Genomic DNA, 17478 nt, shown 5'->3' on the forward strand with positions numbered 1-17478 from the left:
TCCCACGGCTAAAATCATGCCGAACGCACTCCATTTTTCGAACTTTAGTGTTTGGGGTTGAATAAAACTTTTTTTAGCTGCCGATTCAATTAGAAAAAGCAGTCGATTGTCTCGACTATCAATACTTCAATGAGACTCCGCAAATCACATGGTTCCGTAAAAATAAAGTAGAAAAAATCATCTCTCTTTCTTTCTCTCTCTCTCTCTCTCTTAGAGACGGTTTGGTCGATGTTGGTGGTGGCGGTGATGGAGATCAAACATGGTGGAGGACTGGTTTTGGGGGCTTTTTGTTTTAGAGAATTTGAAGTTGGAAAAGGATACTGGACTCCATTGTACGCCACAGCCACAGCCACATGATTAGAGACGGTTTGGTTGATGTTGGTGGTGACGGTGATGGAGATCAAACATGGTGGAGGACTGGTTTTGGGGGCTTTTTGTTTTAGAGAATTTGAAGTTGGAAGAGGAGACTGGACTCCATTGTACGCCACAGCCACAACCACATGGTTAGAGACGGTTTGGTCAATGTTAGTGGTGACGGTGATAGATATCAAACATGGTGGAGGACAGGTTTGGGTGGCTTTTTGTTTTAGAGAATTTGTAGTTGGAAGAGGAGACTGGACTCCATTGTACGTCATAGCCACAGAACCATGTGGTTATAAACAAAGTAAAAAAAGATTTACTATTGGCACACCAATTTTGGTTAACGCTACACCAACTGTAGTAATTTTTTAGTGATTTATATATGAATTGATGTGCAATTAGTAAATGTTTGATTGATGGATTTTTTTACTTGACATCACAACCGTTGGATTGAGAAGGATCTAACACGATGATTCGGATATTTATCTGATCGGATTGGGTATCAAAAAAAATTTGATTCATTGTCAGGCCCAAGATTTCCATTAAAGGGTGGTTGAGATAAGTGGAGAGATTAAAATTTTTCAAAGATGGGTTCTTGTTTTTTAGGAATTAGTTTAAATCTACAATTTTTTGAAAATCCTTGAGACTATTCACCCATCTCAACCATTTGTTTAAAGGACATTATCAGAGCACCTTTAAGACTAATAATAATTAAATTATTTTTAAAGAGACTCTACTGTCTCGACAACTTTTACTAACATCACATGTTAACAAGACTCGTGTTTTTATTATCTCAATTTATTTTTTTCTTAGATTCTTTTGTTTTAGGTTTAAGATTTTAGATGAATCTTTTTTTTTTAATTGTAAAAAACTATTGAAATTATTTGAATGATTGTTATAATATTTTATTTTGTTGAAATTGTAATTAGAGGCAAACCTTAATAATAAATAAAAAAATATGTGAATGGTTGAGAATAAGTAAAAGTTGGGGTTCCAATAGAAACTCTCATTTTTTTTTCTTAGATTCTTTTGTTTAGATTTAAGATTTTATATGAATCTTTTTTTTTTTTATTGTAAAAAACTATTGAAATTTTTTGAATGATTGTTAATATATTTTATTCTATTGAAATTGTAATTAGAGGCAAACCTTAGTAATAAATAAAAAAAATAGGTGAATGGTTGAGAATAAGTAAAAGTTGGGGTGCCAATCGAAACTCTCGTTTTTTTTCCCCTTAGATTCTTTTATTTAGGCTTAATATTTTTATATGAACTTTTTTTTTTTTAATTGTAAAAAACTATTGAAATTGTTTGAAAGAGTACTATGATATTTTATTCTGTTAAGATTGTAGTTAGAGACAAACTTTAGTAATAAATAAAGAAAATAGGTGAATGATTGAAAATAAGTAAAAGTTGGGGTGTCATAAGAAATTTTCAATTTTTTTCCTTAGATTCTTTTATTTTAGGTTTAAATTTTATATGAATCTTTTTTTAAAATATTAAATCCTATATTTATACCTATTGTTAACATATTAGTACTTATACCAGATAAATAATATCTTTTTTTTTAATATTATTTTTAATTTCATCCAGTAATTTCTAAACAGCGGGTTACCAAACAGTTTAACATCTTAACAACACAATTAGACAGCGTGTTACCAAATAATATACTCAATTCAGCAAGTTACTTCAGCAACAGCAACAACAACTTTTTCTCAACTTCAACAACTTAATTCAGCATCAGCAACTTTACATATAACTTTTCCAAACAAAGTATAAGAAAGAATCCAGCTGTATCAAAACACATTGCAACTTAATCTAAGATAATCCATCAATGGATCCTGATTTATACTAATCCAAAATTTTGAAATGTGAGGTCTAGTACCTCTCTATCAATGAATTATAAAGTGCATGTACAGAATAATATTTTTTTTTGAAAAAATGGTAATTATAGAGAACCTCACGAATTAATAAGGACAACCCAGTCATAATCAAATTATTTTGTCTTATATTAGTTAAAAGTTTGGAAGTGAGTTGATTTTCAGTGAGGATGATCTTTATGATAAACAATTCTCATCGAAAATCTGTCCACTTCGAAACTTCTAATCCCATTGAAATTGTTAAAAAAAAAAAAAAAAAAGAAGGATGATTTACATTTCTTAAACTTATTTTAATAGGGTTGGAAATTTTAAAATAAGTTGATTTTTGATGAGATGATCATCTATCATAAAGATGATCTTAAAAAAAAAAAATCTGTTTATTCCATTATAATATGATATGATTAATTTGTAGGGTACTTCTATAATTACCCTTGAAAAAACCGCAAAAGTCATAAACTTTTCGCAAATTAAACGGGAGATTGCGATCGCGGGTATGGACAAATCGGGGATTTGACTGAAAGCACATAAAGTTAATATTTCAAATTACGATGTTGCGAGCAATGATTCAGTGTGCTCACAAGCGATGTACCAGGAAATGTCTCTGGTCGTTTTCACGTCCAGATACAGTAGAACACTTCAAACAGAGAAGACAAAGGTTGGGTCTTGTCTCTTCGTGGATTCCATGATAACCATCACACACCTTTCGGTTTTTAACAATCATCAAAACAAAAAAAAGAAAAAAGATACATTAAAGTAGTCCAAGCGCAGAAGCACTATCAAAATTTATTAAGTAATCTATTTTTATTTGCTGCATGTATATGCCATGTCATCTAAATTATCACCAACTATAAGTCCAATGGAAATAGTTATTATTATTATTATTTATTGAGCATTATTAGAGTGTAACCTAGTGGTTTTGCTGGGATTTCTTGGAATAAAAAAGAAATAAGTGTGATTTAGACATACCCCTCTAAGTGTTGGTGAATAATTGAAATACCCTTGTTTTTAAACTAATGAAATACCCCTTGAACTAAGTTTATTTACTAAGACTGACATAAAATAAAGTAAATGCTCCTATCTTCATTCTCTAGTAGAAAATCTTCGATCTCACTATCTTCAAGCTTCTTTAACCTAGTCAATCCCTTGACTTTCACTTATGCAAAAAAAATCTTTAAAAAAATAATCTATTATTTCTACTTCTCTAAAAATCTTGTCTTGATTGTGAGATTTAAAGGATGAAGGATGATGGTATTAATAATTTTATTCTAAAGGTTGAAGATGTGGTTGGCTTTGGAGAGAAAATCAAGATTTTTTTTTGGTTATAGGTTAAAGATGAGGGTATTTTAAATCATTTTCTATTTGTCTCTTAGAGAAGATTGAGGTCAAGAGGTATGTCATCAGTTTAAAAACACAGGGAGATATATCAAATGTTCACCAAAACGTGGAGAGCTATGTTTAAATCACCCAAAAATAAAATGGTTTGTACTTTGTAGAGAAGACACGGTCGACAACGTATGCACATGTACTATGAGCCCTACATGTACTACTGGGCACTGTTTGATTCTATCCAATGGGTACCCACGGGTACTTGGAACCGATTTATGAATGAACTTCTTCATGGATCGATAAATAACTATTCAACTTGATAGATGACTTTCAAATATTAAATTTGTTGTTTATTTATATTTATCAATTTGATCATTGAGTCGTGCTGGATTTATTGTGATTCTCACAAGTCTGACGTGGACATGCATACATAACTATGGACGATTTTACTTGTATTGCAAGAAAACACATCTATGGTTATGTGCACATCCCACGTAAGACTTGTGAGAATCGCAGTAAATATTTTTTGTCATTTCAATATTTTCCTTAATCATTTTCAAGATCATTTGAATATCATAATCATTGCATTTTCAAGAGGGGAACATTAAATTTTTTGTTTGATAACAAATTTGATAATGCATAGAATTCGTATGAAACTAATTCTCAATCAATTCCCCACATTGATAAGTATCCTCGAGATCTCCATTGCCTAAAGTCAAGAACCATCGACTTAAATCCCGAAAGATATACATATTATTCTTAGTTAAAATAGTGTAGATCGTATGCACCCATGGTGGAGAATTGAAGCCCTCCTCCCACACCTCTCAATACACACCACGCAAGTTCAGACTCTAGTTAAAGAATAATGTTGTACTGACCTCAAGCTGAAATCTTATATCGCAGTTCTTGGAATGGAGATATGCACAAAATGCTTTTCATTCGCATCTCGATGAAATTCATCTATGGTTCTTACCCACTTTCACATCAGAAAAGTGGGATATGAGGTCAATCCAGAGGTCACTTCAGCATTATTCTTGAAATATTTGTAATATCCGAGCAAGTATACTTTAAGACTCGGGCTGTAGCGCGCCAATAGTAAGTGTAAGACTTGATGAAATTACACTATAAAGAAGTAGACTTTATAGGTTTCGTTCGGTCAGTGCCGAACAGAACGGCATATTCCCTTGATGCCACAATTTGGTGTCTGAGTCGGTGACTCTGATCTGCCACTTTCAATCGCCAATAACAATCGAACACATGTGCCTTTGATGCACACCAATCTGTACGAACCGCGAAACTCCGGATCATGACGACCTAGAATTTATTTTAACAGTTATTTTATCTGTTTTTTCTCAAATCAATCACCGGACTCATCGCCACACACAATCGATATAATAGATAAAGTAGGGGTAATTTCGTCATTTCATATGAACAAATCAGTTATCTATAAATCACTGATGCTATAAAATACAACACTACTTCGAAGGATACGCAGACACTAATTTGTCCATCTTGCCCTCATAAACAACTGGGCGAGAAGAAACGCAGCTCTGCTTCATGGCTGATCTCTCCCTTCTAGGGTTTCTAACAGTTTCTAAATGAAACCCTAGTTTTCTCTAATGGCTTGTGTGAACGAGGAGAGAAGCTTTCTTATATCTGAAATGCTGTCATCCTGTGTAGTTCTCGAAGAAAAAGAAAGAAAACCAAATGTTTCTGCTTCGAAATCGATTGAGTATCGATTGGAGAAGGTTTTTCCTGTTTATGCGATGGGAAATTCGAAGTTAGATGAAAATTCGATAATGAAATTGGCCAATTTGGAATCTGGTATGGTGACAGATCCCATTTGGGATGCGGTAAAAGCAGAGGCGAAGTTAGAGGTATTCTTGTTCTCTTATATGTGTCGAAAAAATTGAATTTTGGAGAAACTTGTTTGAATTATTAGTTTTCTAGAAAATTTATCGGTTTCAATTGAACTGGAGTTCTAGTTTTGTTGTCGACATTTTTATATGTCACATTGTTGGTGTAAAGAGAATATTTTGGGAGATTTGTTTCTATCGTGCATGTAGGCATCTATGCTGAAGCACATAATTACTGTTGTGATTTACAGTTGTTGATTATTTACACAGTAGGAAAGTTTTTAAGAAGAAACGAGTTCTAGAATGCAGGAATAAGTGGAGAAATAGTAATTTTTTAGTCATTTAGCAGAAGATGGGATATGGTCTTCTTTGAATTTCTACTGATCGTCGTCTGTTGAATAGTTGTGTTTTTTTTATATCAAATTTGATGTTGATGAATGGGCTGAGACAGTAGTTCTTGTGGCTCACAGAAATATTTGAGTATGTTAACAATTTTATGATATTTTCAATAGACTTATAATTGTTTTTAGTTTAAGAATTTATTTTCTTAAAATTTCCTCTTTTTATTCTCATAAAAGGGCACCATTAATTTATACTATTAAGACTTGCATATTAACGAATCTTCCAAATTGTGGAAATCATGTTGTCATTTATGGTTTAAAGTTTCATACCATATTTTGGAATGATTCGGATGAGACGTATCAGTTTCGACCAAGACAAAAATGAAAAATTGACCCCAAAACATTAAATGTGATGGGAGTGTCTTGAATGGTTTTGGTTCAGATATTCTTGAATTTTTCTCCTGACTGAAACTTTTCCTCAAGTCGAGATTTTAAACCTTTTGTCATTCCCAAAAAAAAAAAAATTATTTTGAAGATAAATTTTTCAAAAATTTGTATTTTAAGTCAATTCACAAAAAATTGACTGGTCATTTTGTTCAACATTTGAACCACCGGTTTTGTAAAACCAATGTTCCAAATAATTCAATTCAACTTGATCCAAACTGATAATATTCTAAAATCCGATTGGACACCCGGTTGGATCAACGATTCTTCTGATTTTTAAAGCGTTGTTCTATGTCAGTAAATGGCTTTAGCTTGCCTACTTGTTATTGAATGCCTTCAACAACAAAAAAAAATCTTTTGCTGTAATTTTTCCATTGCTTAATGTATAGACTGTTACATTTATTGTTTATTGCTTCAACTACATCTTTGCTCAATTCAACATGGTTAACTGATCCTCAAAGAGTAGTACATTTTCTTTTGAATCTAATGAAATTTGTGAGACGAGAACATTCAAAGATGGTTCTTTTCACATCATTAAATAAATTATTTTTTCATCTTTTCCGTCTGCTTAGTTATATTTAGATTTATTGTTGCAGTTTTGTTATTGGTTGAAACTTGATTAAAAAAGAGAGAGAAGTATTGAGTCTCTTTAATTCTTTCAGGCAGAGAAGGAGCCAATTTTAAGTAGCTTTTTGTATGCAAGTATTTTATCACATGATTGTTTGGAGCGAGCATTGGGATTTGTCCTCGCAGATCGGCTCCAAAATCCTATACTTTTGGCAACACAGCTGATGGATATATTTGACGATGTAATGGTGAATGATATAGGTATACAAAGCTCAATTCGCCAAGATGTGCAGGTGATTTCATTGCCATTTCAAGGCATCTGAGTTTCATCCGTCCTTTTAAAGAGTCTGCACTGGATTATCTTTAGTAGAATGCTGAATTATACTTTTTGTTGTTTGGAAAATGTTCTTGCACAGGCATTTAAAGATAGAGATCCTTCTTGTATGTCATATTGCTGGGTGTTGTTGTATCTCAAGGTATTCATTCTTTCTTTAAATTATATGCCATACATATGTCATGAGACAAATAATTTACATGACAAAGGAGATATTTCATGAAAATATTTCGATCAATATGGAAATTTATACAATTTCGTGGAAATGTTGTTGAAGTGATAGATTTTTATTATTATTATAAATAAATATATTTTATTGAGAAAAGGATGTTGTTGAAGTGATGGAAATATTGAGAAAATTTTCTTTGGAACTGTATTAAATGATAAAACAAACATTAAAAAAAAATTCTATAAGTCATCAAAATGCAGTAAGAACTATATGAAGTGTGGAAATAAAGATGAAGATAAGAATAATAATGCGACATTAATTACATACTCCTTAATATATATAAAACTTTTTTGCTTAAATGAACAAACTATCAACTACTACATCCACATATTATTATATTATTATATAAAACTTATCAAAAAAACATATTATTATATTTTTGTTATGTATAAATAAATTAGTAGTATATCCAATAATTTGACTATGGATGATTGTATGTGTGTATCTATATGAATGTGCTATTGCTTAGAATGCATCGAAATAAAGATAATATAATAATAATTCATTTCACTAATAAATAGTATGTGTAATTATTTTATTAATGATTATTAATATGTGTATTTATAAGTCATTTTTACTAGAAATTTATAATTTTTTGTAATTTTTTTAACAATGAGTATTTTGGTCTAAATTTATTATTTATCGAAATATTTCCACCTATAACTAAAATTTGATTATTTGGGTAAAGTTTTACTATTCACTCATACATCACAAATGAACATCGATTTCCACCGAAAAATATATGAAAAGAAACTGTTGTGTTGAGGCTTGTGAACATTAAAATATTATGGTATATTTCGTGAAAATATGTTGAAACTTCAATGTTTAAATTATGGAATGCCAGCCTCCAGGCTCATAGTGGACATTGGTGCCTGATTTTCAGTTTAAAATTACATTTGGGTAGTTCTATTCATTTTACCTTTGTTTTTTTTGGCAATGAAATGGCTTGGCGGACTCACTTTCTCTTACTCGTCAACGCACAATAAATGCACCAATAGCAATGAGAAAAAGAGAAAAGGTGTTGTTTAAAGAGCGAAGATATGTAATGCTCGATAATAGAAAGCTAAGGAAAGGGAATGTTTTTTATTGGCAAAATTTGTTCCATGTTTTTAGATTGGCGCTAATGAAGTAATGTATATTGCCAATTATTCAACTGTTGACACCAAAATGCATTCATTACTACCTAAAATGTTTTCTTCATTTTGCAGGGTTACCATTCTTTGCAGTCATATCGAATAGCTCATGCTTTGTGGAACAAAGGACGAAAAGTTTTGGCCCTGGCTTTGCAAAGTCGAATAAGTGAGGTAATCTTGTGTCTATATCGTAATAATGAATGACTCCATTTTTTTTTTCTGAATGGTCTCGTTTAAAACACATTTTGTACCTCTAACGATTATAATGATAAAAAAAATACGAAAAAAAAACACTCTTTTTACGTTATGAACATTTTTTTTAACATTTTAAACATGTTTCTTTTCCCCAAAATAAATAAAATTAATAATATACCATTTTTTGTTGGCTTATGGTTAATTTTGTGGCTTTATGATTGCTTGAGATTTGGTTCATTAATATCGTTCAATGTAAGATTTGATGATAATGTCTTCATGCTATAATTTTTTATTTTTTTTAATAGTGGGCTTATATTTCTCAAAAAGATACGTTTATGGTTAGACACTTTTTAGCATCATAAAATATATAATTATATGTGGAAACATGTTATCATACCTAAATATTCATTAGTGCCTTTTCTCCCCTAAAAAAATATATTGGAAAGTTAGGATAAATGTCTAATGAATTATCTGCATTATATTTTTTTATTATAAATTTTAATATATTTTTAATTTTTATATTTATCGCTTTCCCCTTTTTCTGATTTTCTTTATTTTTTCCGAAGTTTTTCCTTGTTGACTAAACCTGTATTCTGACTTGGTGATTATGATTTTGTATGTCCTATATGGTCAATTCTATGTATTGTTACTGCAAGCTTCACACCTTTTCCCCCCTTAATGTACATCTATTCCATTCTTGTGGTCTGTAGGTTTTTGCAGTTGATATACACCCAGGTACGCTTTCTATTCCCTTTTTTCATACCTTGCACATGATGCACAAGCTACAAACATACAAACATCCTGTAAGTGGATTGATTATTAACAAAAGAGTGGGGCTTTTGGAAATCGGGTTTTTTTACTTATCAAAAAAAAAAAAAAGAACAAGAAATTAGGTTTTTGAAACCTAAATGGGAGGAGCTTTAAAATATGCATTCTAACCTAGTTGAGGTGACTTATATTCCTTTGAGGATTTCAAAGAGCTATAATAAAATCTTAGAGACTTTATTGAGGGAGCTTTTGAGGAACACATGGGATTTGGGTTGCGAACTCATTTATGAAGTATGTGGCAAACAGAAGGGTTGCCTTTTTTTAATAAAACAAATGATTTGTGAAACTCAATTCTTTGTTTGAGACGGAGCTTCCCTTGCAGTTTGGAGTTAATTGAATTTTATTTCATGCCTTACCAATTGTCAAACGAGTTGTTATTTTGGGTGAAATCATTCTCTTCCAATTTGCGTGCCTCCACATTTCAACTTTTCACTATCTCACATAGAAGGATGGATGTTGCCCTTACAGTTCTTTAACTATTCCTATTTTTTTCCTGCTTTCATTTCAGATTATTGTTTGATGATTTTTTTAGTGAGGATGTTAGAGATTTTTGGGTATCATAACATTTGGGGACTAAGTTTTATCATTATTTTGATATGATTTATGTAGCGGCAAAAATTGGAGAGGGAATGCTATTGGATCACGGAACAGGTGTAGTTATTGGTGAGACTGCTGTTATAGGAAATAGAGTTTCGATCATGCAGGCAAGTCAACTTCATTTTTATTCTTTCGTTGAATGACCGACCATCTATTAAAAAATGCATCATTATTTTTTCATGAAATAAGTATTTTACATATTAAATTGTATATTCTATATTTAAAAAATAAAAGTACCTGATTATAGTACTTATTAATTAATAGTTAATTATGTTTTCCTGAAATAAGTATTTTACATATTAAATTATAGGTAGTTATATTCCTTTTTTTTTTTTTTTTGGTAAGTATAGTTATATTCCTTTTTTCTTGGTATATTATTGTTTTTTCACTCTATGGCTCTTAGATCCTTGATACGTGTAATGGAATGTTGTTGATCTTCGTTTCCACACTTCATATGATTGTTTATTGTATTTTTATGACTTGTATGTATATTTTAATGATTGTTTTATTATATTTTACATTTTCAATAAAAATTACACTATTTCCATCATTTCAACACCATTTTCGAATTGTATTAATTTTATATGATCGAAATATTTTCATTGAGGTTGATTGAAATCGAAATTTAATACCTTGGTTTGAATTTGACGATAGTGCAACCTTTGTACCTTACTGGGAAAGTTCTACGATTTTTTGGAACACCTCCGGGTTTATATTTGCAATTGGAGAATCTCCTCATGAAAACTATTTGGTCCAGGGTGTAACATTAGGAGGAACTGGGAAGGAAATTGGAGATCGGCATCCAAAAATAGGTCAAGGAGCACTAATTGGAGCTAGTGCAACTATTCTTGGTAATATTAAAATAGGTGAAGGTGCTATGATCGCTGCTTGTTCCCTTGTATTGAAGGATATTCCTCCACACAGGTAACACAGAAATTATATTGAATTGATAGATGAAACATGTTTGTTATACAAGATTTACTTTCTTACCACAAATTTTCATGAATTTTTTAAAAATTCATGTATTTATATTTTCCAATTTGGTATTTTTAAAATATTATATTTATATTCTTTTTGTTACCTACTGTTTCTTTTATTCTTATTCCTCTTTGGAAAAAATTCCTTCCTTCCAGTGTTCTCAAGTTATCATGATTGTTGAGCATAATAGTTTCTTGTTAGTTACTCTGTGTAGATGTTACTTCTTTAATTTCTTACGATGTTAAGTGTCTTGATGAGATTCTCAACAGTCATGTAAGTGTAGGATTTTAAGATCTGAGAATGGTTGTATTGTATCAGTTATCATGTATTTGGACCATGAAGTTGTATTGTACTGTTTTGCTAGCGATGAACTATATACCCATGTGTAATTCGGGTAAAAAGAAAAGAACTCGGTAAAATTGGCACCATAGGGAGAGTTATGTTTGAAACAGTCCTCAATAGTTATCTGACTTGCCAAAGAAGACTGGATCATGGCTGGTTTTCACCTTAAAAGGAAGACCATGAGCATGGAAAGATAGTGGATACAATAGATTGTGGAAGATAAATTGTTTCTGGGTGGGATGGGGTGGGGTGTGGTGTGGGGGAGGGAGGGAGGGTGCACAAAGAAACTTTTTTTTTTCCCGTAAAATAGTTTTGTGGGTACCAAAGGACCAAACCTGGACATAGACCTCTTTCTTGGCATTTGTTCGAGAGGCTTTAGAAGATTATTGATCTTTGATTTTCTCATGAGATATAGATTTTGACTGCATCAGAATGCCTTCGTGAAAATGCAGGGGTAGCCCCAATATTCAATAAGCTAAGAAAAGTCGCTTAAATTCTTGTCCCGATTAGATGGAGTTGAAGGCCCTAACAGAGAGAGAAAAAGACCCAATTGGGTCGAGGTTGTGAATGTAGATACAACACTAGCAATAACAGAAAACATGTGCCTACAGAATTGAATGGGAACACAATTCGTTCAGCTGACCCCAAGTTTTTGGGATAAGACTTAATGATAATGACTTGTTCTTTAGCCTAGATACGTATGTTGGTATGCACACCAGTACGAGAAACGGGTTTACGTAACACTTCATTACCTGATATGTGGAACATGGATACTGATACTGAGATCCCGTCCAATATGCCAATACTTTGCTTATAATTTTATCCTTTTCAGCTAAATATCACTTTTTGTATTTATTTCTTGCTAGGTGCAAATTGCTTACCATAAGATCGATACAATATATTATTGACATGTTTTTGTTGGACTTGTAAAAGTGTTAGGAGTTAAAAATAATTACTATAAAATACAACAGAAAATGAGGTCGTCACAAGGTAGAAGTATTTATTCAGAATTCAGTTTGTTTTGTGTAAATATGTGTTTGTTGGCCATATTGAATTTTCTAGTATCAACGATACTAGCATAAAAAAGCCTTGTGCTGTTAGTTATTGAAATAATATAGAAGATGTGACATCCTTTATTTTTTGGTTTTAAAAGCATGGTGGCAGGAATACCCGCAAAGGTGATTGGATACATAGAAGAACAAGACCCATCTTTGACAATGAAACACGGTACGTTAGATATTGAGTACGGCCTTCACAAAGGAGTCACATAGTTGAGAATGCACATATCTGAGTTTGACCATTGCTTGACCTACCGTGGAGTGGGGACCCGAAGCTTGATGTTTCCCAACTAGGAGATCTCATGGGCCAAAGGTTGACCTTATTAGATATTCCTAATGCAAACATCTAGACTTCTTTGAACCCCACCCCACTTTTTTCTATTAGGCCTAGGAGCTTATTATGGGATGCCTGTCTCAATCCTTCTGCTTGTACATCATGTTTACAGCATGGGTATTTCAGGATGGTGGACAGATCTGTGGGTGTGCTGACCTAAGTATTGAAAATCGGTTTTTCTTGGGCTTAGAATTCTGGATCTGCAAACATATATTTTCTATTAAGGGGATCATCTGGTTTTGGACCCATTTTGTTTGTTGTTTTATTAAACTTGCAGATGCTACCAAAGAATTTTTCCAGCATGTAGCTGTTAATTCTATGGAAGGAAGATCTGACGGTAAGCTCTCCATATTCTCTTCTGCCACACACATTAGCAAAAGCTGTTATTTGAGCTGGTTCATATGAGGTATAAATAGTCATACATACCAAATATATAAGGTTAAATATGTTAGTAAGAGTCTTGTTGTCTCCTTCATCTTCATTAATGAAGTTAAATATGTTAGCCCAAACAATGCATTACCTTTTGGTGCAGAGCCTAAAAACTAGACCGAATGAATGTGGTCTCGAACATTCTATTGGAAACTTCTCTTTAGTTGTTGCCTGATTTTTGCTTTCCTTGCAAAAGCAAGACTTGAGATGATTAGGATCATTGAATATGTTGCTGGGATGTGGGATGTGGGATCAATCAAAATGGTGTGATTTATAGGATTTGGTCCGTCATAACAAATGATCTGACACTCCAGTTTGTTGGTTACATGAACTCATGGGCTTACAAGTAATTTGTTTACCGTAAGACTTGCACTATTTATTGCTTGGAATAAAGGCTAAATTTGCTACTTGGGCTAGTAGTTAATGCTGAGATTTTGATTACTTTTTTTCATTGGTCTCATTATTATAAAAGCCTTACTCCAATTATTTGGGGTCAGCCAAATGACCATGTTTCCCCATTCAATTCTGTCAAAAGCCAAAATTTCTCTTTTTCAAATCAGTTTACATTTCTTGCAGGAAATTTGACCTTAGGAAAGAAATAATGAGGGCACGAGGCACGTAATCGGACTTCTTGACGTAGGCCGAGTTTCAAGGGTAGAATTTTGACCCCCTTCTGTTCGGCATGTAAATTGCAACTTATTTTAGGTTTTCCATCAATGTCAATTATGTGTAATTTAGAAAGATGAAAACTTAGAAGTAAATTATTGCAATGGTCCAATCCAAGGTTGGAAGACCAAGAAAACATTATGATTTCACATAAAGCTTTGGGAATCCAAATGCTGATATTACATGGTCTCTTCCATCTGGGTAAAGTTTTGAAGCAGAGAGAAGAAATCCAAACTTCCGAATCCGTGATTTTTTTGTTTTTTGTTTTTTTATTTTTATTTTTAAAGACGTGGCTAGCAAGGTCATTAATGTGAAACGATGTTAAATTGACATTGTTTCGACTGTCACAATATTTTCCTTAATTATAATTTTAATGATTGAATTGAACATGGAATATTCTTTCTAAATGTAGAGCTTTATTTTGGTTTGGTAAGATTATTTGATTGATGTTGCTTTTGGCTTACAGATTAATCTGAATGCTTTTCCAACATTTGATTGAACTCTAGGAATGCAGTTGAACTTGTTGATTTGGGGTAGATTAACCACTACTCTTGCCTCCTTCCCTTCTTTCTATGATGGTTATGGAAGGAAGGGTAGGATACGATCGTTCAAAATTCTTGAATTTAGTTTCTAACTGACCCAACATTTTCTTGTAGGAAGAGTCTTGTCAGTCCAGGAAGCCATCTCAAATGAAATTAGAAATGACTGTAGGACCTTACAAGTGTAGGGCATAACGTTGGACAAGTATTGGTACGTGAAAAAAATAATAAAAAACTTGAATGAGTCTTTTTTTTTTTTGAAAAATATATTTTTGATAATTGAAAAAAAAAGAAGTGTTTGTGAGAATGTAAAGAGAATTTTTAGTAAGGATGATTAAAAGCAAGACAATCGAGATGATTTAGTTATGTATAATGAAGGTTGACTATAATTCTAACTGGAAGGAACAGAAGTTTTTAAAATAAATCGTATGAAGATGTAAAATGTGGATTGAAGTAGTAAAGGGCAAATTCACTTGCAATAATATAAGACAGATTTACATAATTGAATGGAAAAAATAAAAATAAAAAAGTCATTCAATTTAATATAAGCTTTTGAGATAAGGATTTGACCAATATAAATGCACTTCCGATAGTATATGAGACATAACTTCACAGAATTGAATAAAAAAAAGAAGGAATCATTTAATCCATAATTCCTCTCTTTTTTCGCACTTTGTAACTGTTAAGGGTCAAGTAGTGGTGCTATAAATTATTAGAGTCGTGATAATCTGACATGACAGTGCACAGAGCCATAGATTTTTTTTGTCGGGATAGACAAGGAAAAAGATCAATGATTCCGTGTCGACCGTGTCAGTTTCTCATTAATCTAATTATAATGGGTAATATGCATCCCACACGTATTTTTCCTATTTTCTCTATTAAATAGAATTTCTAAAAATTATAAAACTGCATAAACTTTCAGTTTGACCTTTAGGTAATCATCAACACACTTTCGTATGTTTAAATCTGTCAATCTGGATCGCTCGTTAGGCCACACGGAGGACATCTTAAACCTTATAAAAATAAAAAAATAAAAAAATTCCGTTGCCGGGACTTGAACCCGGGTCTCTCGGGTGAGAGCCGAGTATCCTAACCAACTAGACTACAACGGATTATTGATAATTAGTCAGCACATAATATAAAAATTAATATATTACATCCAAACCAATCATGGATCATCACTGATCAAATAATAATAATAATTGTAGATGTAAAAACTTGTACTACTTTGAATTCTGTGATAATGATTCAAAGTTTTCACGTCACAAGCTAATAGGTGTGCCTATAATAACACATCTTCGATGCCCAAATCAGATCAAAGTACAAATAAACAATAGAACAATGTTTAAAAAGAGAAAAGAATACATTTTGATGTCTAAGTTCATGTATTTAAAGAATGTAAATCTTAGGATCTTTGGGGATCCTCCTACTAATTCCATCATTCATGTTTTTAACAAATAAATATTGACTAGGAATGCATTTAATCAATATTTCATACTTGTTCCACCCTTTATTTATGGATTTTTCCATTTAATTGAGATTTCTTGTCATATCCCTAATTTTTAGGGATTTGATCGTTCATCACTTTGTGCCATGTGTCTAATTTTCTTTGTCAAACCTTTCAAGGTCCAAACATATCAAAGAGAGATTATCCAACTTAATTGAGAATAATTACTTTCTCAGACTTGGATATTGAAGCTCGAGTTCCATGAATGTTCCCTGATCCCTATGTTTCATTTGTCAATTCTTGATGCTTTACGAGAAATATCTCCCACACTAACTAATGGCCACCCATAGATTTGACAAATGAATGGTTATTGGTGGCAAATATCTATCAGACAAATTAGCCTTATTAACTAACAAATGTCATTTACACACATGGATCATCGGAAATCCAACACCACAACTGTTTTGTTTTCCTAGAAAAACTCATATTATACCACCAAAAAAAAAAAAAAAAAAATCAATTCAAAATATAAATTTTGTTTGGGCTTGATCCAAGGTTTTGAAAATGGACCCCTTTGAATTCCCAAATTTCAAATTAAAACTTGTTAGTGATAAATTACTTATATATATATATATATTATATATATATATATTATATATATATATATATATATATATATATATTTATTTATCATGTATTTTTTATGCCACAACATGATGCGGACCCTACTCCTAGTATTTTATGGGAGGTTCTATGGGCAGTTTGGCACCTCACTTTTAATTATTACACCCCAATTAAAAATAAAGAAAATAAGTGCATGGTAGAGAATAAGTAAAAGTTCGAATGCCAATAGAAGCTCTCTCGTGTTTTTTTGTATTAGATTTTTATATTTTGGGTTTAGGATTTTATATGAGCCTAATCATAATTGTAAACAGCTACTGCAATTATCTGAATTGTTGTTATAATATTTTGTAATGTTGAGATTTTACTTTTAGGGAAACCTTTGTAATGTTTGAAGAGTGTGTTTAAAACCTTAATTGAGGTGTGATTACTAATTCAAGAAATTGGGGTTTATTTAAAAACCACAATTTCTAGCCAATTTATTCGAGCATCTTCATGTAGGATTTTTTTTTTAATGAGTACGTAAACTTCATCCAATTAGTGGGATTGGGTGAGCCAGGGCTTGGACCACGGCATATGGGTCCCTCCCTTGGACATGTGCAATGCCCGCACATCACCCGCAACACACAGTAAGTGAGGTATGCCCTCGTGGTTGGTCTCGAGAAGCCATTGCTTATACTGGGTATCTAACACATAACCTACAAACTCTCACCGCTTATTGGATTTACACCTCTGATTTTGGTTCCTGATGAAAAATGTTGGGAAAAAAGGTAATTTCTATTCTAACAAGAGATAAGGTTGAAGGGGGAGAATTATTGACTAAAATTCACAGTAATTAATATTTATAAATTATAAAAGTATCTTGAAGTAATATAAATAAAATAATATTTTTATCTATTAAAATTTTATTGATATGTAAAAGAATGTTTTAGCCACTTAGTCTTCAGTTTTGAAGTATTTTTATCTTGACGGCTCAG

At 32.0% G+C, this 17478-nt stretch overlaps 1 protein-coding gene and 1 non-coding gene across 2 annotated transcripts; one reads left to right on the forward strand and one right to left on the reverse strand.

Moving 5' to 3' along the window:
- The first annotated feature begins 5034 nt into the window (after positions 1–5034).
- On the forward strand, positions 5035–14283 carry LOC147408581 (serine acetyltransferase 2-like). Its single transcript, XM_086419750.1, has 10 exons — positions 5035–5440; positions 6867–7064; positions 7188–7247; positions 8543–8638; positions 9373–9397; positions 10100–10194; positions 10845–11011; positions 12561–12634; positions 13077–13136; positions 13805–14283. Exons 1-10 carry the CDS (start codon positions 5183–5185, stop codon positions 13828–13830), a joined length of 1059 nt encoding a protein of 352 aa, XP_086275876.1. The 5' UTR covers positions 5035–5182; the 3' UTR covers positions 13831–14283.
- Positions 14284–15472: 1189 nt separating this feature from the next.
- Positions 15473–15545, reverse strand: TRNAE-CUC (transfer RNA glutamic acid (anticodon CUC)). Its single transcript has one exon. It is a non-coding gene; the product is annotated as a tRNA-Glu (tRNA).
- Between the last annotated feature and the right edge of the window lie 1933 nt (positions 15546–17478).

The sequence above is a fragment of the Akebia trifoliata genome, chromosome 2, assembly GCF_017979445.1.
Source record: "Akebia trifoliata isolate Shusen 1 chromosome 2, ASM1797944v1, whole genome shotgun sequence".
NCBI lineage: Eukaryota > Viridiplantae > Streptophyta > Magnoliopsida > Ranunculales > Lardizabalaceae > Akebia > Akebia trifoliata.